This window comes from Etheostoma cragini, chromosome 14 (assembly GCF_013103735.1).
Source record: "Etheostoma cragini isolate CJK2018 chromosome 14, CSU_Ecrag_1.0, whole genome shotgun sequence".
Classification (NCBI taxonomy): Eukaryota; Metazoa; Chordata; class Actinopteri; order Perciformes; family Percidae; genus Etheostoma; species Etheostoma cragini.
The window spans coordinates 531,916-558,005 of record NC_048420.1 but is presented as its reverse complement, the minus strand read 5'-3'; the positions used below and the strand labels follow the sequence as shown (position 1 = coordinate 558,005).

Here is a 26,090-nt window from a genome sequence, read left to right as displayed (position 1 = left end):
TCTCTCTGACCACTAGAATTACAATATGCTGAAAGAATATTATGGAATTATTGCCCAACAATGCTTAAAATAAAACGCCTGCCACATCTTTCGATTATTTTAACGGTTAAATAATATATTTTACAGTTAAATAACATCACTTAATGTCAGTGCTCTGTGGTGGACAAACTATGTTTCTTGGTATTTATTCATGGATCACCTAAACCATCCGAGAAGTGACGTGACAATTTCTTTTGGAATTAACATGGGATGGAAAAATCTGGATAAGCTCTTTGACAACTTTTGAAATACAAATACTACCTTACATCAACGTCACTGTGATTGGACGGAACAACGACGGGTACCCGTGACTATCAGATTTTGTCATGAATTATTTGTACCCACCATTGTTTTTTTAAAAGCTCAAGCTCAATTTAGTAATAAAAAAATAAATAAAGTTCATAACACATATCAATCTGGAGCAACAGATGCCAACAAATCCACAAACATCTCTATCCCCCCCCCCCAGGGCCGGCCCAGACACCGGCGCTCTGCTGCCGCACTGACTACACACTCCTCTGTTCAACACTGCAACACTCTAACACCAACCTAAGCAGAACATAGTGGCTCACATGTCTAATCCTTTTAAAAAGCTTTCTTCTTCATAAAACGTCATCCTCATCACATTCTTGCATACATTTTATCCATTTACATCAGTCGGCTACAGGACGTCTTTCAAAACATGACCTGCACAAAAAAAAAAAAATGAATGCGTGGTTGTACTTCTGAATGCGTCTCTGTCCCCAGCACGTTTCAAACCAAACTGACGCCCATGGGATAACCACATTTTTGGAGACTTTAAATTCTTGTGGACTTTTGCATGAATTTGGTTAGTTTTAGCATAAGCCATCAAAAACATATTCAGCTGTTCCTATTATAAGAAGTATTTGTATTGCTCACATGTAACTAATCTCACGATCCAAGTGTACTTACCTAGTGTTTTGTCTCTGTCTCTTAAGTGAAGATGATGGACACATTCTTGCACTGTGTTTTCTCTAGTTACAGATACGGAGTGGGTTACATCACCACTTAGGGTTACTATATTTGAAGTACATACAGTATGTGGGCATAGAAAATATAGTTGCTTGAGCAAAAGATCGTGAAAACAGGAGGGTTCACAACAGCCCATTGGTGGGCAGCGTGATACACAGGCCTGCTGATTACAGCTGAGCCTGTCAGCATTGTTCTACTGAACATGGGCTGAAAACAAAATGTCCCTGAAGTGTGAAAGTCTTTTGTAATACAGTCTATTTTAAAGGAGAGTTCCTCACAATGCTCTATAAAGCCCTAGTGGTTCAAGCCGTTTGACTACTTGCACTTTTTTTTTTTACCTTGGATTTACCTTTTCAACTGCACTGATGGGAGCAGTTACTGTGTTGGTGTCTTTATGATATATATATTCATGTTTTTCAAACCAAACCAAATGCCTTGTGGTTTTACTGCGATGAGTTTCAGTGGCATTAATCCCAAGATTGACCTACGTGGGCTTCTCTGCTTCCTCAAAGACCACTTCAGTGGTACAGTTTAATTACATGGCATTCCTCTGTGATGTTTTCTATTTGACGTTTTTTGTGATATTCGTAAATAGAATCTTTAAATAAAGTGGACTACCTGAAAATGAGTAATGTGCTTTGTATTTTCAAAAGTATGTGCTTTCTCACATAACTGTATTTTGAAATTCTATTCATACCATAGCAGCTGGATTGTGATGTTTAATGGCTTGTCCCAGACTGGTTGCTTATAATATGTAGTTTATGTATAATATAAGTAGTCTATATTTACCACCTAACACTTCAAGGCATTGCCCCGTTGCCGCTGTATGTCCTTCTTTTCAGCCGGATGTCCGTCCCTGTCCTCTGTCAGCATTCCAACCTCTGGTGGATTTCTGAGGACTATGGTTACCTGGTCCTCAGATCTCTGCAGGGTAAATCCAGACAGCTAGCTAGACTATCTGTCCAATCTGAGGACTATGGTTACCTGGTCCTCAGATCTCTGCAGGGTAAATCCAGACAGCTAGCTAGACTATCTGTCCAATCAGAGGACTATGGTTACCTGGTCCTCAGATCTCTGCAGGGTAAATCCAGACAGCTAGCTAGACTATATGTCCAATCTGAGTTTTCTGTTGACGACTAAAACTACTTCTGAACGTACACATGTTCCACCAGAACAACTTCCTTCCTGAGACTATTTAGCAGAGACATCGTGGCTTTGTCGGGGGCTTAGCCCTACCTAAGATGATTGTGATTGGTTTAAAGAAATGCCAATAAACCAGAGCACCTTTTCTCTCTTCCAGTGATGCCGTGTGGATTAGACAGACCCTCCTCGGCAGCGCTGTGGAGTAAGGTCTGGCAGTATTAACACAGTGCCTGAGCTCAATGAGAAGAGTTACCATACGACAGCAGTAACCACACACTACTAGCAGCTCCAAACCCTGTCCAGAGATGTTACGCTTCCCACTCACCAGCGTCTGGTTTCACTGGGACACTGGAAACCATTGAGGGCTCGAGTGGTGACTGACTGGTACAAGCAGTGACATGCTGTCCAATATGCATCAGTCTACAGTAGACAGCAGTCACACACACAGACAGGCTTCGCCTCCCACCTCCTTACACTTGGATCGGCCGGGATGACCGGAATGTGCACAAAAGCCTGCCGTGTGACTTAGTGTTTTTAATGGTGTTAGTAAATGGAAACTTACCATTTTTAGTTTTTGCACAGTTTTTCTTAAATGCTTTGACCTGCTTAAAGAACCTGGGATCCACTCGGGTTCCATCATCACTGTCTCAGCAGAGCAGAAGACACCTCTTGCAAATGTGTTAACCCTTCTAACAGTTAACAGTGATGTCCTTTAAGCAGTCCAAACTTCATTGTTTCAGCTATGGTAACCAAACAGAAACCATCAGTTCCTAACCCTTAGAAACTACCCCCATCAGTATGAAATCACTGAAGCACCTGTTGGACACTCCTTCACACAAATCTTCAATTAGCAATCAGTGTGTCTGAGGCCATGTGGCCCCGTCGTCAAGACATGACGTTATGAGATCTAGAATAGACCTTACACCTTGTTATTTAGAGCACTGTCCTGGACTTGGACACACAGACTGTACTGTACTGTCCATGTGTCCACCACAAGAAGACAAAGTTAAAGTAGTTATTAAGCAATAGAGCCAACCCCCCACTAGAGGACAGTAGCACATAATACATTTTCAAGAACTGACCTACAACTGAAGAAACATTCCAGAGAAATCCTCAAATCCCACAAGTCACTCACATTTATAAAATCCAGCAGATAATCATCTTAATTTTAGATGACCTGAAAGCAGGACACATGAAGTGTGTGTTAAATAATGGACAGTGCTGCGGAGGAGGGTCTGTCCAGTCCACACAGCATTCTGGGATGGGAGCACAACCTGCTCTGGTTTATTGGCATTTCTTTAAACCAATCACAATCGCCTTGGGTGGTGCTGCCTCTGCTAAATGTAGTGTAAATACTTTCAGGAAGACCTCACTGTTAATCGATGCTCTCCTTAATCAAATCAGCTGTTACCCAAATGACTGTATATGTTATCATGCTGTGTATAACTGTCGCATGTCTGCAAATAGTCTCTCCTGATTGAAATGTATCTCTGTGTAAATCCTTTCAGGAAGACCTCACTTTTAATCAATGCTCTACCTAACTCCAATCAGCTGTTTACCTTCCTGCTTCCTTACACAAATTTCAAGGACCAATCACAAAGTCCCAACCGTGGTTTAAATAATGTTTCCCCCCTATCAGCTGTTGTTTCAGGCAGAGTGCAACCGCCCCCCCCCCCCCCCCCCCCCCCCCCCCTCCACCTCCAGTCCTCTACTCCAGCTGACTGGTCCGGAGCCTCCTTTGGTCTGGTCTTCGGGCTCCTTCGTCGCCACCACCGGTGTTTAGATTCCATCCAGGAGGGGGGGGGGGGGGGTTGTCTGATGGTTCTCTACCCTTAAACATATATACAAAATATTTGCATGGTGATTGAGTCTATTTGCAAAAGACTTTGTACATTTTATTGAGCTGTACAATAATAAAACCTTGTTTGCATATCTTAAAACCTGTCTCTCCGGTTTAAAAAGTCTCAGGAAGGTGGTGTTTTGGTGGAACATGTGTACGTTCAGAAGTAGTTTTAGTTGTCAACAGAAAACTCCGATTGGACAGATAGTCTAGCTAGCTGTCTGGATTTACCCTGCAGAGATCTGAGGACCAGGTAACCATAGTCCTCAGATTGGACAGATAGTCTAGCTAGCTGTCTGGATTCACCCTGCAGAGATCTGAGGACCAGGTAACCATAGTCCTCAGAAATCCACCAGAGGTTAGAATGCTGACAGAGGACAGGGACGGACATCCGGCTGAAAGAAGGACATACAGAGGCAACGGGGCAATCCCTTGAAGTGTTAGGTGGTAAATATAGACTACTTATATTATATATAGACTACATAATATAAACCTCCAGTGTGGGACTGTATGGAGCTGGCTGTCTGAGGACCAGGTAACCATAGTCCTCAGAAATCCACCAGAGGTTAGAACGCAGACACCACAGAGAAGGCTGCAACCTGCCATCCCTCCAGGACCTGTACACTAGTCCAGGGGCAAGCAGGAAAGATTGGGGCCCATCCCTCCCACCCCCACCTGTTTAAAACACTCCCCCATGTTGCGATCCATCAAGACCAAAACATCTCAAGTCACAAGAACCGTTTCACTTTGACTTTGACTTTTGCAGTAAATTTTTTTAACATTACGTTAACATTTGAATTCTTTCCTGAAAGAAAAGCATTTATGCAAATGTTGAACAGGTCTGGGACAGGCATGCTGGCAGGCAAGAAGGGCTAGAAGGAGAAGAATGTACTGTTGGAGTAAATGAGGGACCAGGGACATGTGGGGCGCCTGCAGACCCTGCTCTCATTATTAGCCTTGTCTTCAGCAGCAGGAGGCTGTTCTCTGGGGAAATGCTCTGCAGCACGGTGGCTCAGTGGTTGGCACTTACTCACAGCAAGTAAGCCCTGCACAGTTGGATCCCGGGTCTGGGCAGGCTTGATCCCAGACAGGGCCTTTCTGTGTGGAGTTTGTGTGGGCTTCCTCCCACCATGAACACATGCATGCTGGGTAACTAATAAAATAAAACACTTAACAGAGCCTCTTTAGGAGACTAGCAGCAGGTCCTGAGCGTGTTGTTCTTTCGCCCCGTAGTCACCATGTTGATTTTGGACCCTTTCTTCACATATCTCCAGAAGATTCTGACACTAAAATGAAATTTTACATATCAGGAGAGAACTGTTTCTGTCTCAGGACCAAACTGTCCCACGCTAACGTCAGCTCACGTTCAGGAACACCCTAACAAAACCTAAACAAGGCTTTTAGCTGTGTAAATATCTTATGTTAGCAAAAGAAAATAATAAGTTATACAAATGGAACTTCTTATCTATCTACGTGACGTTCACTACACTTTCAACCGACGTCCAAAGCCATTTAAGAGACATGAAGTGTGTAGCGTTTCATATAGTTTTGCTCTCTTTACTTCTAGTGTGCAGTGTCCTCTGATGCCCCTCTGCCCGGGGCAGAGGGGCATCTGGCTCCTCATCTCCATCCCAGAGGAAGATGGCTGCTCACACGTGCACACCGAGGCCTGGCTTACATCATTCAGGAGCTCAGCTTTCATGAGCTCTAAAGCTGGGTTGTTATCACCCAGCAGAGCCTCTGAACAGCTGCTTATCTCCATTAATGAGAAGTCAAACACAGCTGGAACATCTCTCAATTTCTCTTTATTTTATATACATATAGAAAATGTTTGGCACATTTATTTTTTAAGTATTATATATATATATATATATATTTTTTTTTTTTTCTGAACATTTTATGGCTCTTTCAAATAGGTAATATATTAACATTGATTTATTGAAACCCAAAGGCAATCTTGGCACTTCTTCACATTCATCAGGAAGCTCTCTGCTCCACAGCTACACAGCAGGATCCCAGGCAGGACAAAGTCCATGTCCTCAGCTGCTGTCTCCACTGTGACGGGGATGCTGTCACCGCTCGTGTTTGGGCATGTCCACTCTGTCCACCACTGCCATACCAGGCCTAGTCAGCTCCTTGGGGGATACGTCTGCGTAGAACTCGGCCACCACGGGGCAGTGGTCTGACGCCACACCGCCCCATGACCAGTTGTCTGGGATCCAAGGGTTGGTCAAGCCCTCCCGAATTACCATGCAGTGGCCTGTCGGAGGAGAAGACACATGGAGATGGGACAAGTCAGCAGACACCATGGACTCCATGCAACTTAGACAAGCTACCAATGGTTTACACAGAGCAACTTTGATCTGACTTGACTTAGTTTGAACTGTTCTGACACTTAAAAACATGACCACTAAATGGTCAAGTTTTAACCTGGTATGTCCCAGGACAAAAACAACTGAAGCAACAAGCAGGCCTTGGATATTTAAATATAAGATCTATGCATTGAAGGGACTTGGTCTCAGTCATGTAAACAAGTCAGAAACCCTGCCATTTTCATTTTCACAGTCCTGGAAAACACATATCTTGCCTTGCAATTTGCTTTTTATAGACCTGACTTGTCCCTGTCTCAAATAACTTCATTACTTCAGACTCAATCTTAATTGTAATAATAATAATAATTATAGATTTTCTCTACTAACTCTGCTTTGACTTGTGTCCGTCTCAAATGATTTTTTCTCTTATGACTTGACGTTTCTCTTATATTATGACAAAATGTATTGGTCTCCAACAATTTAAGACTTTATTTGTCTCAGTTGTCTGACTCGAGACTTGATTTGTTATGAACTACTTCACATTTCTACTTCAAATCTAGCAGTGTCCAGCACACCCACCAGAGTAGATCTTCTTGAGGGAGCGGCTCAGCCAGATGTTGTCCAGACAGCGGGTGCCCTGTGGTGAGCGGGTGCTGATGTTGGTGAACTGGGACGATGGGATCAGGGCACAGAGCTTCTCCTTTCTCAGGATGTCCAGCTCTGAGCTCTGAGCAGGGGAGCCAAAATCTCCCAGCAGCACCAACTCCTTCTCAACTGGAGAGAAAGACATGGAGAAAATGTCTGAGAATGGGATAATATTCTCAGGATGTAGACTCAGAACTCTTCGTGAGAAGGAGGATGCAGATAATCTGCCTGAGATTATTGTAGTTTTTGATCCATCATTGTAAATTGTGTGACTCACTCACCGCGTTGTACATGTGGTGCGATGTGTAGAAGAGGGGACGTGACAGACTGACCTTTGAGTGTTTCCTGGACGCTGGGGGGGAGGTGCGGACACTTGGCTTCGTCCGTGTTGTGGTTCTTGGCGTTGGACTCTCCTGATGCAGCCGTGGCCTGAATGTGGACGTTCACCAGCGTCAGCTCGGATGAACCAACCTAATGGAAAGAGGGGCAGTCATTTAATGTTGGTCAGAATACAGTCGGCAACTACAAGAAAGGCTATGTATGTATATGGATGTGGATGTGCTGTTTATCACGTTTTCTCACAATATTTAGACAAATTGTATTTTGATGCTCTGGTAAACAAATTATTGAAACTTTTATGGCAATAAAGCTCCTTTGAATTTGATATGCATGTATGTTAAAAATGTCTTGTTGCTGTAAACATCGTTGACAACCCGTCTAATCGCCTGACTGCTGCGTCTTTTGCCCTGTAGGACTTCTTTTTATAAACATCGCTGTGTTCCCAGATCTCAGCAATTACTTTGGTGAGGTAAGTGTTATCATAACTATTAGAAATGATCACACAAATAACAAAGATAAGACCAAGCCGTTATAAACTGGAATTATCCCTGAACTAGAGATGGTCTGCCGATACTGAGTACTTCTCTGATATCAGTGTGTCATTTATTTTATTATGTTTTAACAGCTGTATACTACTATCTCTGTATGATGATATGATGTCTAACAGCTGTATACTACTATCTCTGTATGATGATATGATGTCTAACAGCTGTATACTACTATCTCTGTATGATGATAGGATGTTTAACAGCTGTATACTGTATACTAGACTCCACAGAACATTATTTTAATCCAATTTGACAGTTTTTTTATTCAATTTGACAGTCGTCATAACGGGAAAAAGAACATTAATAAACTACTTTCAAGTAGATTTTTACTACGTGGTATTGGATTGGTGTATACACTCCAATACTTTCGATACCGATACCAGCTTTAGGCCGTATCGGTACTGGTATTGGTATCGGAACATCTCTACCCTGAACAAAACAAAAAATTAATTTATGATTTTCTAAACACTGAAATTCTTCTCCATGAGTCTTAAATTTATCTAACTACAGTACAACAACATGTGTTTTCAAAATAACAAAATAGAGTATAGTTAGCCAATTTTTTCTATTTATGTACAGAAATGCCACTAATGCAAATAGAGAGAAAAGATCAATAAAATGTATTGCCTGTATTATCTACTTGCTGGATGGCGCTCATGGAGAAGCTCACATCGTTACTGCTGCTTAGTGACAGCTACAGAACAAAGAATCCTACAATCAGCTCTACGCAAAAAAACCTTCAGCTCTTCTTTTTCTTTCGTCAAAAAGCCGTGGCACTAGGACAATGTGTTTTTTGCTCTCTTTGTAATGTTTATGGACCACTATATTAATTTCCTTCCTATTCTTTATTTTAACAAAACTAAAAAAAAACTCAGATTTTCATCACTGAGTACATTTGTCTTAAGCAAAGATATCTCTTCTGAACTATCTGTTTTGGGAATCCATCTTTACTTACAGAGAAGTGAGCCAGGAACAGTCGAGGGTAGGAATGATTTCCGTTGCCATCGACAACAGGAGACTCCAGCACTGCAGCATCCTTCAGGTCAATACCAGAAGAAGTGTCCCACAGAAAGCCAGAGTAGCTCACGCCCTGGGACAAGAGGATCATGGGAAATGAAGTCAGATATATACTGTATATATATATTTTTTTAAAGATTACTGTATTTTCCTGCTTAAATACTTTAAAACAATCGAAAATGTACTTCACTGCATCACAAGTCCATCTATATGAACCAAGGTGTTCGGTATTTAAGTTTGGACTTTTGGAATCATTACATTTTAGTTTTAGATGTTCAGTGGTAGTTGCTAGTTTTAGTTTATGCTGCGTTTCAGACAACCCGTAACCCGTTTTTTTTACAACCTTCTACCTGTATAGGTGCCCTGGAACGGCAGTAAACCTGTACCTTACTACCCGTGAACTCGTACCAGATGGTTGTCACACACTCAAACAACAATGTTGATGCCGTGCAGACGTTGTGAGAAATAGTATAAAAAAGGCAACGTAAAGTAATTCCACGCATTGTAATCTAGACAATACACATATGGTTGTGTACCACTACAGGTTATGTTCCTTAAATGAATCCCGAAACATATCGCTAACTAGAAATCGCTAGTATCAGCTAGCGCTAGCTTACGTCATTGTTAGGTAGCCGCTAGCTGACGTTAGCTAGAAGGGTTTGTCGTGACTTGAAGACATAACTTATGGGCTGAAAAAAACGTGGAACGCAGCATTAGTTTCTGCCTAATGCTTTTGAAGCTGAGGATTGATATCTAAAATTTGGGATTAACAGATGAGGGATAGGGTTCATATATTTTCTGAGCTGCCCATGCTAAACAGCATGGAAGCAGACATTCGGCTTAACACTCTTATATCAGTGCTGTTCAAAATGGCTGCCATACCTTGCTGGAGTGTCCGGTGGGTTTTTCAGACACAACACTTCTCCACAGCCCTCGAGGTGATTTCCACTTCCGTACACTGGCCAGCGTTCCTTGGTTTAACTCCACACAGAACTGCGACATAAAACACAGAGGACATGTCGTCAGCACTTTGCAAAAAATACAGGATTTTTGTTATTTGCACTTCATCATTTGGCAATGATGTAAAAGTGGATTGTAGTTTCATTCCTCTAACTCCTTTTAGACGGAAACCCACCGTGTTTTTAGCTGAGTATGAACAAGTGAGTGGACCCACTAAAGAGATTCACTTGTAATTTAGGTTGAAATTAATACCTTCATTAAGCTAGTATCTGCAATTATGAAGCGTTGCCCCCTGAACCCCCCCCCCTTTACAGTCAGTATAGGCCTATGACAAAGTTACAGAAGCTAACCAAAGGAGCTTCATTATGACCTTGCTCGACCTTTTTAACGCAAAGTTAGTAGTTCTTGAGTAAAGATTTCCAAAACCACCGTCCTATCTAGGTTTCGGCAGCATACTCTTTTTGAAAAACGTTTCTAAAAATAGCTATAAAAAGGGTTAGTGTGCACAATACACGGAGGCTATGGCACAGAAGCTAGCCTGACGGTGGGTTTTCACTTTTTACAATTTATGCTTCTATGAATGTGAATGTTTATAAGAGTAGACTTACTGCAGATAAATTATAAGTAAACCACATATAATTCAAACTGACCCAAAGTAAAATATGTTGGCCAACCAACTAACAACTTTTTTTTTAACATTTGAGAAGAATTAATTTAAACTTACATTATATTGGAATATTTATCATGTTTATAATGTATACATTTTAGATCATTTCTATATAAAGATTATCTAGTTAATCAGAATCAGAACTACTTTATTGATCCCTGAAGGGAGATTCTGTGTTACAGTAGCACCAATAGTAAGAAGACAGAGACGGAGCACTGCAACAGGCAGCATGCACGTTTTCAGCGCATGCCCACTCTTCACTTCAGGTGCATCAGAATAAGAATCAGCTTTACAACAACACAATGCACAGGACAACACACAGTACATGTGGTCACATGAAGGGATTTTTGAGGTGACATGGGAGGGTGAACTGAGCCATAAAAAGGTTAGTAATTACTAGTTCATTTGGGGTTCATTAGTTGTGTCAACAATGGATATATCTTGGTAAAATATAGGTTCATTTCCGTAATAGTACACAAGCAGGGTTGTAATATTTAATACAACATTCATTCAATTAATAATGGGCCAGAACAGTGTAGTAATAACCTGGCAATGATGTAAAATGTAAACAAAATGCTTCTTTGCTTCTCCACCCTAACTACGGGTCAGTACTGCTGTGATGATTATGGGAATTAGAGCATGGTATAGTAAACACAAAACCCCACAAAGGCTTGAATAAAGGGAAACTATCTCCTTGATGTTCATTGGATAATTAAATGCCAACACGGCTTGATCTCTGCATCAGATTCGGTCCTAATCTGTTGGGAATACATGACAGTGCAGTTCACACGGAGGGTTGCACTGTATTTCAACACTTGAGGGCAGATGGTCGTCAGCAACAAAATAGGCCAGGAAAAACAACGCGGAGTTCAGGGAACTCTAATAACCTCATCATCTCACACAGGAAATACCGGAGAAAGAGGAAAACTCTGCTCGACATCACTGAGAAAGAGCTACACCAGTAGTAGTTTAATGTTGTGGAGAAAAAGGCAAAGGCCCCTTGGAGGGAGCGGTGAGGAAGAACATGGGCTCAGGTTGCTGTTCAGGCTGAGCTGCCATGGCTCTAAATTTAACCTGAGGTCTCCCTTTGGGACCCCGGCAGAGTCAGAGGAAGCCCACCTAGTGCAAGCACGCAGGCACGTGCATGACCTCTCCATGAAGGCCATGCTAAAATGACATCTATTAATATTTAAAGTGACAATCTGCCACATTTTAAAAATAATTGTCTTGTACAGTAGAGAAGAAGTCTCACAAATACAAACTGCAATTCCAATACGAACCTGAAGTACTGTAAGGACAGAGGGTGCTGTTTGAAAAGCACATTTAATACAAATTTATATTTCAACATATGTTTAACATGTAGGGCTGCACGTTATGAGGAAAATATCATTGTATGAATAGAATTGCAATAATTTTGACTGATATTGACTGTATGAGTATTCTCCTTTTCATTGAAATAAAAAGATTATATTGCAATTCTTTTGAGGATCTGTACCAAACAAAGAATTTTCTATCAGTCCCCCCGTCCCACCTCCATATTGTGACTTGGATATAATTTCAAATAATTGGGCAGCCCCAACATAATGTTCTGTTGCTGTTTCTGTGAATATCTATATATTTAATTTCTCTATGTCTGGCCTTCAGGGCCGTGTAACATGATGTGAACCGTGAACTCTATATCTTTGGTAGAGTGTTACATTTTGTCCTCATGAAACACACTTTCACAACAGCAGTTCAAAGCTAGATCCCACTAATTGACAGTGAAGTCCTGTCATAAAGTCTATCAGGTCATCTCACAGGGCTACCAGAGAGATATACAACCACTGAGTTATGATATTAATAATAAAGCAATCTCAGAGGGCCAGCGTGTAAGAAGCCCTCAACAGATTTACTTTAGCTGTAGTCCCCAGGGGCCACTGACGCTGTAAAGTGGACAAGGTTGAATGGCTCACAGGTAGAACTTTGCCAAAACACCCTCATAATTCAGTCTGGGAGGAATGAAGTGCGGGCACAGCAGGGATTCAGCACCCTGGCGCCGAGCCCGGGCCTGGAGGAATCACCCGGCCGAGCTGGGGGGTCCTGCGACACTTGGACTAGACCATGTGGGAACAAACTGGAGCACAGGCTTGTATCTTACTGCCAAGGATATAACTATCTGATTATTAGAATGAGTGTTAATCTGCAGTGCAGACAGAGGATGTAAAACCTCCTCACCATAAGGCCACGTTCCCACCAGCAAAAGGGGATTTAAATCAGGGCCATGCGGCCGTGGGAGTGTTACTGGAAGTGGCCATTTGTGTGACCTCCTCTCAATGTAGCCAAAGTAGACTATATATTTGACAATATAATGTATTTTCCATGAAATCATTTGTAGATCCCGACACTACCATTTGACGGAGAAAGAGACGGAGGGACAGAGGAAACAGCCAGCTGTTCCACAACCTCCTGGACAGTTCCCAGCTTGTCTTTGGTCTTTTAAGACTTGTCTTGTGGCAGCGACAGCGGCAGTGATGTTTCCTGTTTCCTGTTTCCTGTACGGGACTCTCACACCGCCTCAAAACACACTGACCAGTCTGATCGCCGTTTATTTAAAAAAAAGAATTATTTCCATGTCCCCATGCTCTTTCCTCCCCCTGAGCATTTGTCATATATCATAATGTAGCACTGCCAGCTGTTGTTGACAATATTCTGCACTATGCATATTTATTTATTTATTATTCAGTCACCTCCTACTGTGCAATATGTCATGTCTATTCATCCGCACCTTACTCATGTGTAAATCTGTGTAAATATATATATATATATATATATATAGTGTACAAATATTACCATAATTATTATTACTTGTATTATATTTGTTTCTATTTCTTATAATACTTTCTGTATATTTTTCTTATGTCTATTTAATGGGTATTGGTGTTATTATGATGCGTGTGAATTTGGAGTTGCTGTAACAGGGGAATTTCCCCAGTTTGGGATTAATAAAGTTATCTTATTATAGGTAGGGCCCTAAGAATAGCCCAATCATGTGTTTATTCTGTTTATTATGTTGTATCGTGGCTGTAATGAACACTGCAGCCTGTGGGAGCTGCTAGCAGAACAATAAAGGACTTGAGCTTGTACAGTACAGTATGTCTCTGTGTATTGCCTCCTGTTTTAGATGTCTATACCGTTATGAGCAAGTTAGGTTTCTGTGTTCAGTCTCTCTTGAAAAGAAGCCCATGAGGCTGATTTATTAAAGCAAGAAAAACATCCAATTGTTCAATTAAAGCTTCTATCATTTCTCTAGATGTCACCCTGTCATGAGGCATGAGCAAAAGGAACTCAGCTGCCTCTTTACAGGAGATGGGCAAATGAAGACATTTAGAAGCAAACAGTGACCCCCCTGAACCTTCAGATGAGAGCCAGTTAAGTGCCTGAGGTTGCCAGTAGCCACACAACACAAAACAACAAGATTGCACTAGGAGAAATATTTAAAAGGTGGAGAGCTAGGCCATTGGTCCAGTTATTGCATGCTGTTTGTGTATTTGCACAACTGCTGTTTGAGAGTAACCAGGAAGGCCTTTCACAGGATGACTAATGGGGAGGTTGAAACACAACCACAGGCCGAGGTTTCCTTAGCGACAAAACAGACAAGAGGACAACAGTCTAAAACCGGCACACACTCTCTGTGTGACTGATCATGACATTAGAAAGTCACAGGGGCAGTGGTGATTCTAGACCGCTTCCGATAGAGGGGCCAGGCTGGGGCCACATGTGATTTTAGGGGTACCAAATATGTCAAGTGTTACATACACCAACCCTCCATAGGTTTGGTTCTGCAAAAGACTAACATACACATGTAACCCTAGACCATGAACACTGATTCAGTGTTATATATTACTGCACATGAGTAATATTCCCTCTTTGGGGTTTAAGCTGGATAAAAACGTTTGCCACAGTTAGGGGGGCCGGTCAGTTGACTGGGTTCACTCTTTCAGTTAAACCAACCAGAATTCGCCTCAATCTCTGTGAGCTCAACTTGAAATCTGTTCTGGGCTGCAGATTGTTCTCATCTTTGCCAGCGTCCGGGGTTCATCCGTCACCAGAGACCCTACTCTACACAAACATCCTTCCACATCTTTAGGTTCTTCCTCCATCCCCTCCACCCTCTCCTACACTCCATCTGGGGGATATGCCTATATCCACGGCATCCAACTCCCTTATAAATGTAACATTGCACTGGAGTCTAACCCATAGCTACTCTAACATATCAACTCCTTATGCACCATGTAAATTCAACACATTTCCCTCTTGATTTAAGTCTCTCCTGACTGAACTACCGCTTTCCCAAACTTGGACTTTTTGGCTGCAGTAACTGACAAGATGGAGTCTAACGGAAAATCCAGCCTTCAAAAGTCTATGAGTCATGTCACTGATGCTACCTCAGTGTTATTCCACAGTTGGTGGTTACAGCATAGATGGACGGAAGAAGAGACTTCCTCCAACTGGTTCAGCCGTGAGGAGCCTCCAGCCCAGTATTACTTCACGTTCATAGGCTATAATGTAGAGGAGTGGGTTTAATATTTTCAATTGTTAACTTTTCTGCACTGAGACAATCTTCCAAGAGAGACTTGTGATGCATCTGAATATATTTCTCCCCCCACCTCACGATAGATTGTCATCCCAAGTGACCCAAGGCTGTTTACAGACTTTTGTAAAAAAAGAAAAAAAAAAGAAAAGAAGCCTATTCAGGTCCCCAAAAAATAAATCTTCTGAGGTTTCAAACAAAATGTAAAACTAATGCATAAAATATATGTTGGCAAGCTGCACAGCACCAAGTGAAGTGAGAGAGGTAGGAGAGAATGGAAAAACGTCTCACGTTCACTCTGCAGGAAGAGACACAGCAGGGATAGAAGATGAGAAGAGACGAGGCTTATGACTGAGGCAAGACAGAAGAGATGAGAAAACAAGCCCAGTCCTCAGCGTGGGAGGCTGCCAGGAGTGGTACCACAGCAATGTGGGCTACCTCTTGTCCAGAGGTACGTAACCCATCCTCCCACCAGCTCCCTCTCTCTGATGCTGAGCTACTTCCCTCTCCACGGAGCTCAGCCTTCTCTGCCAGCCATCCATCTGGTAGCCAACACACAGAGGGCCATAGCACACGTGCAACAAGTGTGTAGGCTGAGCAGGAACACATCCTGCTGCTCCGAGCGTACTGTTGGACTCTGACATTTAATAGATACACAGACGTCTTCGCCCTGCATCACTACTCAGTACGACATATATCGTAGAAAATGACGTTGCATATTAAACTGGGCCTACAATAACATGTGGGGCAGCCTAAAGCCTTTTAACATACCTTTTTTACAGAGAATCCTAAGTTATTAAAATAGTCTAATAGTTGTTGCCATTATTTAACAAATCATTTTAATGTTAATTAACTTTGGATTAACTAACTGTGAATGGCGACTATCTACCTATAGGCCAGTAAGCAGTGGGTCTTTATAGTTGCTAATAATATGTTGGATTTATGTTAAGACTTTTTCATTTTTGAAAAGACTTCCAAAATTAACAATAATTCGAAGGCCCCCCTGCATTGACTCTAACATTTTTGTTATTGAATTCAGTTTGAATTCAACTCATTTCACTCTTAAGTGAAGTCTCTTCTGATTGAACCCCACAACAAGCCATCTGGTAGCCAACACTGAACAGGAACACGCCATTCTGCTCAGAGCGTACTGTTGAACTCACATGACATAATCTGGATGCACAGACATGTGTGTGCCAGTGCAGACGCCCGGCGGCACCCTCCGCTCCGTAGGAGAGTGGGTGGTGACATCAGGAGGTCACCAAATGTTGTCCTCAGGCTCCGTAGAGACCGACCGAGGGCCCAAAATGTTCTGTCTTAAGGATCGGTCACACTGTAGACTGTACCAAGTAGTGGACGTAGCAGCAGTGACATCAACCATCACTTCCAGTTTGGCCAGTTTGGCCGTCGCCATCTTGTTTTCTGAGAACCGGCCGTGGCAATTTTTTTGACCTTTGAGGTGATGCTAGGTGAAACTAGGTAAACCAACTCGTGACAGGGTGAATTCGCTCTGCAGCCCTCGACTGACTACAATCACACTATGCAAGTTTGACAGATAGGGTAGCGGTCCTGTACTTCCAACCAGACATACTGTAAATATGATGGTAATGGTAACGCTAATGGACAAGTCCCCTTCCAACCTGTAGGAGGACAGGGGACCTTCACGTTTAGCCGTCTATACAGTTAGCTACGTACATGTACAAAACGGGGATAAGCCACAAGAAGGACTAATACTAATAATAATTTAAAGATGTAGTAGCATTGGATCTGGACTGGAGGATAACTCTGGGAGTTGGAATGTGTTAGAGAGAGAGAGAGAGAGAGAGAGAGAGAGAGAGAGAGAGAGAGAGAGAGAGAGAGAGAGAGAGAGAGAGAGAGAGAGAGAGAGAGAGAGAGAGAGAGAGAGAGAGAATAAATAAATGGTGGCAGGCCTCCCAACCAACCCGGTGACCGCAGCAGAGAGCAGCGGGGTGCACAGCTCCACTTACCTTCTCAAGAGCCTCCCTCTCCAGCAGGTCCTGCACAGCCAGTAACTTGATGCTGGAAACAGAAAGAGAAGATCGGTTTGATGTTAACATGTTCCCGTTTTGACTGTTTACGTACCAACACCTATCAACGGATACATACCACAGACGGTTTCACCGGCTGACTCCTGGCCAACATGTGCATGTTTGATGTAATTATATGATCTGATGGCAGTGGTTGTTGTCCAGCTAATGATGAAAATGAAGCTGGCGTGCAGAACATTGGCACAGTGTAAGCGATTTTAGAGCTGGGCGATACGTAAAAAATCAAATATCACAATATTTCTTGACCGAATATATCAATGTCAATATTGCGGCGATATTGTAGGGTTGACCAGTGGTGCATTCATAAAATACTGTATTAATCTCACACTGGGGAAATTCTTTTGTTACAGCAGCTCAAATCTAATCTATCTATCTATCTAGTGATTGCAGTAGACACACAATGAAAAATGAATCAACTTTTGGAATTCTAGTAATCAATTTTGAATCAGTAGAGCTTGAATCGTGATTCAAATATGAATTTTCATTTTTTGGCACACCCCTATGGAACACGCTCGGGTGTATTGAGATAAGTGTTTGTTTTGTTCCGTAGGAGTTCAACTTTTCATTTTTGCAAGAGGAAGATCAAGTTGTTTCCTCTTCCAAACGTTACAGTCTTTCAGCCATTTTGGTCTAAATGGCTTTGTGAAAACATCCTGTTTTGTGTCTGCCCATTCTTAAATGAATCCACTAATAACCCATTGTATTACCCAACCGTTTTCACTAACTGGATCAGAAAAAGCCTCCTGTTCTCTGACTAAACCCACAGACAATACAGTGGACGCTCTCAGAGGAACTACTTTCTCTTGAGGAAATGGGGTGTTGTTATTACTGAGAACACATATTCAGTCTAACATAAAGTTCATAATGCTAAAACCAGCTCTTTATTTTATTATCACAGAGAGAGTCAGACAGACAAGTGTCCTGTCCAAAATGGATCCTCAACGTAATAAACAACGCATTTCCTTCAATGTTTTTATGGTGTCAGAGAGCTGAGAGAACCAGCCTGAGGAGTTTGGACTGCTGTCCTAAATCCTGTCTGCAGCACGTCAACACGTCACTGCCCTGTGGAGGAGGGGCCTTTACAGCCCAATAAACTTTGATCAGTTTACTTTTGAAATGATTTTGTAGACCAACAGTCAGCACAATAAAAAGCAATCGGTTTCTGAGAGGCCGAGTTTTCCCTCCTGTCGTTATTTGGCTCTGAAGAGGAAGTGCTCTGCAATGCAATCTGTGACAGAAGTGAGGAAAGCCTTCCGCAGTATTTCACTTAGATCAATGTCTGTTACAAATGGCCTCTACACACAAAGAAAGTCTTGTATAGTATTAAGAAGGAAATCTCAATAAGTCCCCCAAATCCAGCTGACACCCACAATCTTCTAGAGCTCAATCCGAGCCGTTTAGTAGAGCTCGATTAGACCGGTTTCAACTTGGAATCGTTTCATAATTCCAATGCCATTGTTTTTATTAATTGGAATGGTTTGGAAAAGTTGGTTTCCAATCCCATCATTGGTTCAAAATTCAACACAAGTAACTAACAGCCATGGAGCCCTAAACTGGGGCTTTATTTTACAAAAGCCTGGTAAAACTGTAAATCACTACTGGATCTACTACTGAATTGATATAATCTGAAATCAAAAGGAAGAATCGGAATTGGAATCAGAAGAGTTCAACTCAGAGCAATGCCCAACCCCAGAGCTGGAGGAGAAAACGAGCCATTACTCGAATTCACACACTCAGTTCAACAAGTAGTAGCTCATTCACCTCTCACCTACTACGGACTAGACACACAATTACATAACCTTGTCGCCAGGGGACTGCAGCCCAATGCAAAACTGAGTTAGTGCATTGTACCAACTAACAGTTGCATGTGCCTGAGCTTTCTTCAATTAAATGTTACACACGACGGACAGAGCTCCAAATCCTGGTGTAGTCGTGGACTCAGGCCGGAATTTCAACAGCCACATTAAAGGTGCCCTGCCCCCGTATCTCATGACACTGTGGTACTGTCTGAAGGCCTTCCATGGACTCTGTGACTTGGTTACCATGGTTACCTTGTTTTAAGCCATTCTAGCTTGGTACAGAAAGCCTGCAGGAAGACTCAGCTCCATTTGGGCCAGTTCTCATTAATATTCAACCAGCTAAGCGGCTGGACTCTGATTGGCTAACTTTACCCAGCTCATGAATAGTTATGAACCCAGGCAGCGTGACATCAGACTGACCAGCTCAAAATAGAAGAGTTACAACACAAATGCTTATACACGTCATGTTTCAGAAGCTGTAAACCGGTCAAGTAGGGCAAAGTTAGCCATGAGGACTGCTCCCTGCAGCCGTGGCCACGGCCATGCTGGTATGCAGCATTCAGACCATACTGGGTCTAAGAATACCTAAGAATATCCTCCTCCTCGTGTTGCAGCTTTACAGAGCGTGGAGACAATTTCTTCTTTCTTGAGGGGGGTTGTTGATTGATTATCCCCGGTCCAGTTGTTTGGTCTGCATCCGCTTTCACACCAGCCTAAATGAACTGAGCCAAAAAATAAATTGAAAATCTCCTTTTTTCTTTTCCCAGTATTGATTACAGTACCTGCCATAGTGCTGTAAGCTAGCCTGGTTTCCTCCACCCTCTCTATGCCTTGGCTCCGCTGATCAGCGGTATGACTTCCTCATTTATAGATTTAAAAATGGTTCGCCAGAGTCTTTGACCTTCCATGGCAACGGTCTGTTTTGATGAAAAAATAGAAGGTAGACTGCTGTCAGAAGGAAGTTGGCCCTCCCTATCAAGGCTGTGTTATACAGACAGAGAATGAAAGCCATAGAACTTTCAGTTATGACGTGATAAGACCATAAAATAAACTCATTTTAGGCAGTTCTGGAGGCCCCTGCCCTACTGGTACTGTATGGGAACAACAAGAGTTTTTTGAAAGGTGCTTAACAAGGTAAAGTTATGTGTGAGGACAGAGTCTTCTGAATATCATCAAGGGGCGTTTCAAAACGCTTCAGTTGACCCTACTGATACAAACCTGGTGTGTGCTAGTACCCTCTTCTACCCACTAAACATTGCATTGCACCAGGACTTGGAAGTGAACTTACTACAGCTACATTTTAAACTTGATCTAGTTATGTTCATCTTAATCATTAATACATCCACTCCTGCATTCACCGTGACTGGAGTTCAAATCTTTTTTTACTTAGCAGTAGGTGAAGGATAAAAAGACATGGAGGTGAAAATGCTTAATTAGGGCTAAAAATGTAAAGTTTGTCTTGATGGTGGGGATGCAAGTAATATTAAAATCATAAGGGTTCTTCATTGGGAAGCGTAAAGGAGTCGTAAATTTAAATTCTGGTAAGAAGATGAGTGAATATCTTGGAGGCATTTTGGACATTCTGCTTTTTAATAGAAGATGCATTTGTGCAAAGAGAAAGACTGGATCCATGGCAACATTCAAATTTTATTTTGATATTACAAAGCTATGTCCATCTACCAAAAAACATATAAAACTGCACGGCATGAGGTAACAATGGACAACAAAAAGAGTGTCATCAAGTTTTATAATTAATCCTAAAGCCCTAACCGCTACCATTCAAACGCTGCTTACAGAGGGACTGCATCATCAATAGTTTACATCCATGAGGGTCCACTTCCAGGTTTGCTCCGTTGCTGACGGGAATTTTGCCGGATCACACTCTTTTCAGACGGGTGTCCGTCCCCTTCCTCTGTCTCTGTGTTGGCGTTCCAACCTCTGGTGGATTTCTGAGGACTATGGTTACCTGGTCCTCAGATCTCTAGAGGGTAAATCCAGACAGCTAGCTGGACTACCCGTCCAATCTGAGGACTATGGTTACCTGGTCCTCAGATCTCTGCAGGGTAAATCCAGACAGCTAGACTATCTGTCCAATCTGAGGACTATGGTTACCTGGTCCTCAGATCTCTGCAGGGTAAATCCAGACAGCTAGCTAGACTATCTGTCCAATCTGAGGACTATGGTTACCTGGTCCTCAGATCTCTGCAGGGTAAATCCAGACAGCTAGCTAGACTATCTGTCCAATCTGAGGACTATGTTTACCTGGTCCTCAGATCTCTGCAGGGTAAATCCAGACAGCTAGCTAGACTATCTGTCCAATCTGAGGACTATGGTTACCTGGTCCTCAGATCTCTGCAGGGTGAATCCAGACAGCTAGCTAGACTATCTGTCCAATCTGAGGACTATGGTTACCTGGTCCTCAGATCTCTGCAGGGTGAATCCAGACAGCTAGACTATCTGTCCAATTGGAGTCTAAAACTACTTCTGAACGTATACCTGTTCTTCCAAAACAACTTCCTTCCCGAGGCTTTTTTGCGAAATGATTGTGATTGGTTTAAAGAAATACCAATAAACCAGAGCAGGGACTAGCCCGACCCTCCTCCCCAGCACTGTGGAGGAGTGTAAAGCGAGATTAAACTATTAATAATCCATTCATCCATTTCATGTTTCTACTGCTTGAATATGCTGCCCCACCTGGGTGAACAGCACTGTCGCCAAGGTGATCAGCGAGTCTACAGATCCTGTTTTCAGAACAAACAGACCTGCAGTCAGAGACAACACCGTTTTCTCTGCTGATCCTCCCGTGCCCCTCCCAGCCCACCCTGAGCTGACCTGAGCTTTGGCCACGTCAGGTGGATAATGCTGAGTCAGTGATGCAGGCCGATAGAATCTGCTGTGTTTATGGGAGATTATTCTGATGCCAAATCTACGTAAGAAATTAAAATAAGCAGAGTCGGGCACACACCAGCGCAGATATAACAAGAATCAAGGGTTGCAGACAAGCTCCGTGACATGGAGCCTAAACCAACAGTGTCACCGTGCAAACAGAGCCTTTCTGCAAAGCCATGACTCTGGGCCCCGTATGTCGTTACCTAAACACGACATGATGAAGCAACGTAGTCTGCTTCAGCATCTGTCAGATTAAGGCAGATCTGAGGGCAGACACAAGGCTGCATTGGAAGTGATGAGCAGCAGCAGTGGACATGACTTTCAACATAAAGGATTCCTCTCAGGATTTCATAGCCTTGAATGAGGAAAAGGCATTTAAAGAGCACAGCGATTATATCCTGACTATGTTTACATGCATGCACACAAAGAGTGGGATATAAAACAAATCTGAACATTTTCAAATGATATTCCCTTAAAATCTTTATCAGATTTGATCTGAGAAAATGAAAAAGAGTTAGTATGTGCTTGTTTTGATCAATTTACACAACGTAATCGTATATCACGTGTTCTTGATAAGATGCCATTGGAAGATTATTAAATTACCATATTGAATTATTGCCCAGCCCTAGGTTTACTATTCAGATCAAGAATTCAATCTAGCAAATGAATAGTTAGTCTGAGCCATAATGCCCTCACTCTCTCCAGCACTCACTCCTCCTGATTAAAGTAGGTAGCATTTATCTTACTAGTGACCGTAGTAAGTCAGTCTGATTTGCTGTTGCAGGAGACAAACAAGCCCAAACCAGCTTTGTTTAGCAAGAGAAATGGGATTTTGGCCCCAGTGACTCCTGGCCAGCAGGGCTTGTTGGGCAGTGCCCCTAACTCACTGTCCAACCACAATAAAATGCTGTGCCAATGGAAATTTCCACATGAGCACCCAACGCCCTGCGTCAGCTCAGCACAGACCTCCTTTGCAGCACCCCATCCACTTAACCTCAGCATCCACGCTGGCCTCAATCTTGCTTGATTCCTTTATTAAATCCGGTTGGCTTAGTGAGAACTAACTGAAAATGTGAACACCCAGCATGTATGTGTGTGTGTGTGTGTGTCTCTGATAGTTCGGCCGGTATGTGAAGGGATTAAAAGAGCGTGCAATGCTGCTGCCAAACTCTGTGCCTGCCTATCTCCCAATCAGGCCTACTGTACAGACCTCAGATGTTGGGTCCTCATCTTGACAGCTGCACCGGGCTTGTGTCTGTCAACAGAGATGTGCCCAGTCTGGATCACTTAGCCCGGGAGTGGCTCAGCGGAGCCGCTACATTTCTGTGGTTTTAAAGCATGCAAGGGGCTTTGTGTTGAATACTACGGCCAATACTACGTTCAAATTTTTGTGTAAACAAGTGACATCATTGTTAATGAATACAGGCCATGACAACATGCCATCAGTGTAAGTTTGTCTCAAGGTTAAAGCTATAGTTCAACAAATTGGGATTTACATTTGCTTTTCCCCTGCTTCCAGGTTCTGGAAAGTATCAAACTTAACTGTAGACATTGTGTTCTTGGCATGTTAGGTTTTCTTTTTGCTGTCACACCTAGGCTTTATTAGGCCGTTCTTTATGGCTTCATGGTGTGTAAAAACAGAGCCAAAGGCTTTTCACTGGAGCCAGGAAGCAAAGCTGACCTGCACCGGCATCATTGTTAGTTTAATGCTACCATTACATTTACTGTATGTGTTGCAGTCCAAAGTAATGTGATTTGGGGGTTTATTGGAACTGATTTGTTCTCAGTCCTCTGGGTGGGCTGGTCAGGGTCCGGGGGAGCTGCCAGGCTTTGCCCCGGGTAGGGGGGCATGGAGAGACAAGTTAAGCACATTTGTGCTGGTAACTAACTTACAAGAGGCTGGTGGAATGTATTGGGAGTAACTTTATTGTTTGCATTTATATCTTGTGTCTGTCTGTATTTTAATGTGCTGGTATTTTACCCAAGACAAATCTCCTTTGGGACAAATACACATGTATAATCCTGACTCTGTTGAACAATAGCATTGGGGGGGGGTTTGTTGATCGGCTACAGGCTGAGACGGTTCGAACCAATATTCTCCGGCTGTAATGCAGACGTTCCCAGATTGTCTCTAGTGGTTTTAGAAGCTTGTGGTTCTCAGTAGAGAATTGATAAACTAATCAAATAGCAGAAGCAGATCTGATTAAAGTGATTAACAAGAGAGCGATGACAGCAGCTGCCATCTGTACGCCTGTCACTCAAAGCCCAGGAATATCACCAGCAACTCATTATCATATAATTGGCTTGAGTGGTTCCACTGTAAACACAGCAGTCTGGGTTCTCATTGGTCAGCCACCTCTGCTAACAACATGAAGGAGCGGTGGAGATAAGAAGAGTAAAAGGCAGAAGAGTAAGGATTTCAGTCAACATACAGGTAATAGCTAGGGATTCTGTTCCATGCTAAAATACAGGATTAGATAGTCTGTATTCTGTCAAAATGATATGCAAGGTAACTGACAAGTAGCATGTTACCTGACGTGTCATACATGAGAAGCTTTACGACTGCTTTGGCTGACTCAATGACTCTCTGTCTTGCAGCTAGCTTTCAGTAGCTACTCCCCACGTCATGTGTGACGTCAGCCCCATCCCCCTCGTCATAAGCCCCGTCTGCAAGGTCGGGGACAATCCCTGGTGACTGGACATTGTGATGGGAAACAGCCTTGAGTAAACTGGTGCCTTTAAGGTTCAACTTGTCCTTATCATCAGGAGACTGACGCTGACGTTCCAGCTCCATGATCTAAATACAAAGCTCACTTCTCCTTCCAGTGAGGACAAACGTCTACACTGCTCGTAGTAAAAATGTATCGAACACAAGGTGTCCAGTTTTGTAAAGGACATCATAAGACCTTGCCAGGTGCTTAGTTTTAAAGTGCTCATATTATGCTCATTTTCAGGTTCATAACTGTATTCAGAAGTTATATCAGAATAGGTTTACATGGTTTCATTTTTTTTTTACCTTATTTTTGTTGTACTGCACATTGCTGCAGCTCCTCTTTTCTCCCTGTGGGTTGGGTCTCTGTTTTAGCTCCAGAGTGAGACATCTCTCTTCTGTTCCATCTTTGTTGGGAGTTGCACATGCTCAGTAGCTAGGTAAGGACTACTAGCCAGTCAGGAGCAGAGTATGAGGGCCCTGACAGTACCTAGGTAAGGACTACTAGCCAGTCAGCAGCAGAGTATGAGGGCCCTGACAGTACCTAGGTAAGGACTACTAGCCAGTCAGCAGCAGAGTATGAGGGGGTGTTTGGAGCAGGTTTTGAACACTGGTTTCTGTTGGAGAGGGCCAGTCCCTAACACAATAAAGGAAAGAGGAAAAGCCAAAAAGACTAACACATAATTGACAACTGATTGCAGTTCCATTTTAGAGACTTGGGCAAAAACACTAGATTGGGCCAAGCAGCACGAGTCTCCAGTGTTTGAGTCCCAGTCTGAGTCTGAGTCACCAAAGAAGAGTCCGAGTCGAGTCCGAGTTCTGTCACCATTACCTGGGTTTGAGTCCAAGTCAAGTCACAAGTTTGGAGAGTAACGATTCCAGTTGGACTTGGAGTACGAGTCCAGGAATCGAGTACTCCATCACTGCCAATTACACATAAAAGTAATCCGAAACTTTATCCAACTTTGAGTATTATTATTTCATGATTGCTTGAGTCCAGTTTCAAAAATTGTTAAGTCATCATATATTTCATCATATTTTTCTTGGCTAAGGCCGAGTCATGTCAGTAAATTGCACACTGAGAGCTCATATTTATTGGCCTGGCTCATCAATAATGATTCATACAAAAGGAAATCAAAGGAAGGAAAACTGTTCTAATGTAGTTGAGCACAGCGTTCTCTGGTCAGACCACTTCCTCACAGCGGGGATACCTGCCATGTGCAGTCAGGTAGGTGGGACGGTGAACTGGAGGATTATGTCTCCCTGTGTGGATGCTGTCCCATGCAGCCCCGCTTTACAGTTAGGACCAAGAGGAAGGGGATCTGTTTGTTGCAGACAGTTCTTGCTTCACGCAGCTTGGAAGTTGCACAGTAGTGAGTGTGAGGCTGACTAAAGGCTGGCTCATTACATCAGCGGTTTGCAGTGTAACCTACGGTAAGTCGAGTTCATTGAACTCTAGTAGCTCTCTGCTTGTGATTACTCACACAGCTGAGTCCAAGCACTGCGCAAACACACCAAATCTCCTCCTCCTCCTCCTCCTCCCCCTCCTC

At 42.8% G+C, this 26,090-nt stretch overlaps 1 protein-coding gene and 1 long non-coding RNA gene across 2 annotated transcripts in view; one reads left to right on the top strand and one right to left on the bottom strand.

Moving 5' to 3' along the window:
* The first annotated feature begins 639 nt into the window (after positions 1–639).
* On the top strand, positions 640–10,716 carry LOC117956702. Its single transcript, XR_004659341.1, has 3 exons — positions 640–1,170; positions 1,408–1,412; positions 10,705–10,716. It is a non-coding gene; the product is annotated as an uncharacterized LOC117956702 (long non-coding RNA).
* Positions 5,943–26,090, bottom strand: part of eepd1 (endonuclease/exonuclease/phosphatase family domain containing 1) — a 23,542-nt gene continuing 3,394 nt past the window's right edge. Inside the window, exons 2-7 of the mRNA XM_034891896.1 lie at positions 17,062–17,113; positions 9,759–9,869; positions 8,815–8,949; positions 7,305–7,443; positions 6,907–7,101; positions 5,943–6,275 (exon numbers count right to left, since the gene is read on the bottom strand). Of these exons, the coding sequence (XP_034747787.1) occupies positions 6,088–6,275; positions 6,907–7,101; positions 7,305–7,443; positions 8,815–8,949; positions 9,759–9,869; positions 17,062–17,113 (820 nt within the window). The 3' untranslated portion in view covers positions 5,943–6,087. The remainder of the gene's footprint in view (positions 6,276–6,906; positions 7,102–7,304; positions 7,444–8,814; positions 8,950–9,758; positions 9,870–17,061; positions 17,114–26,090) is intronic.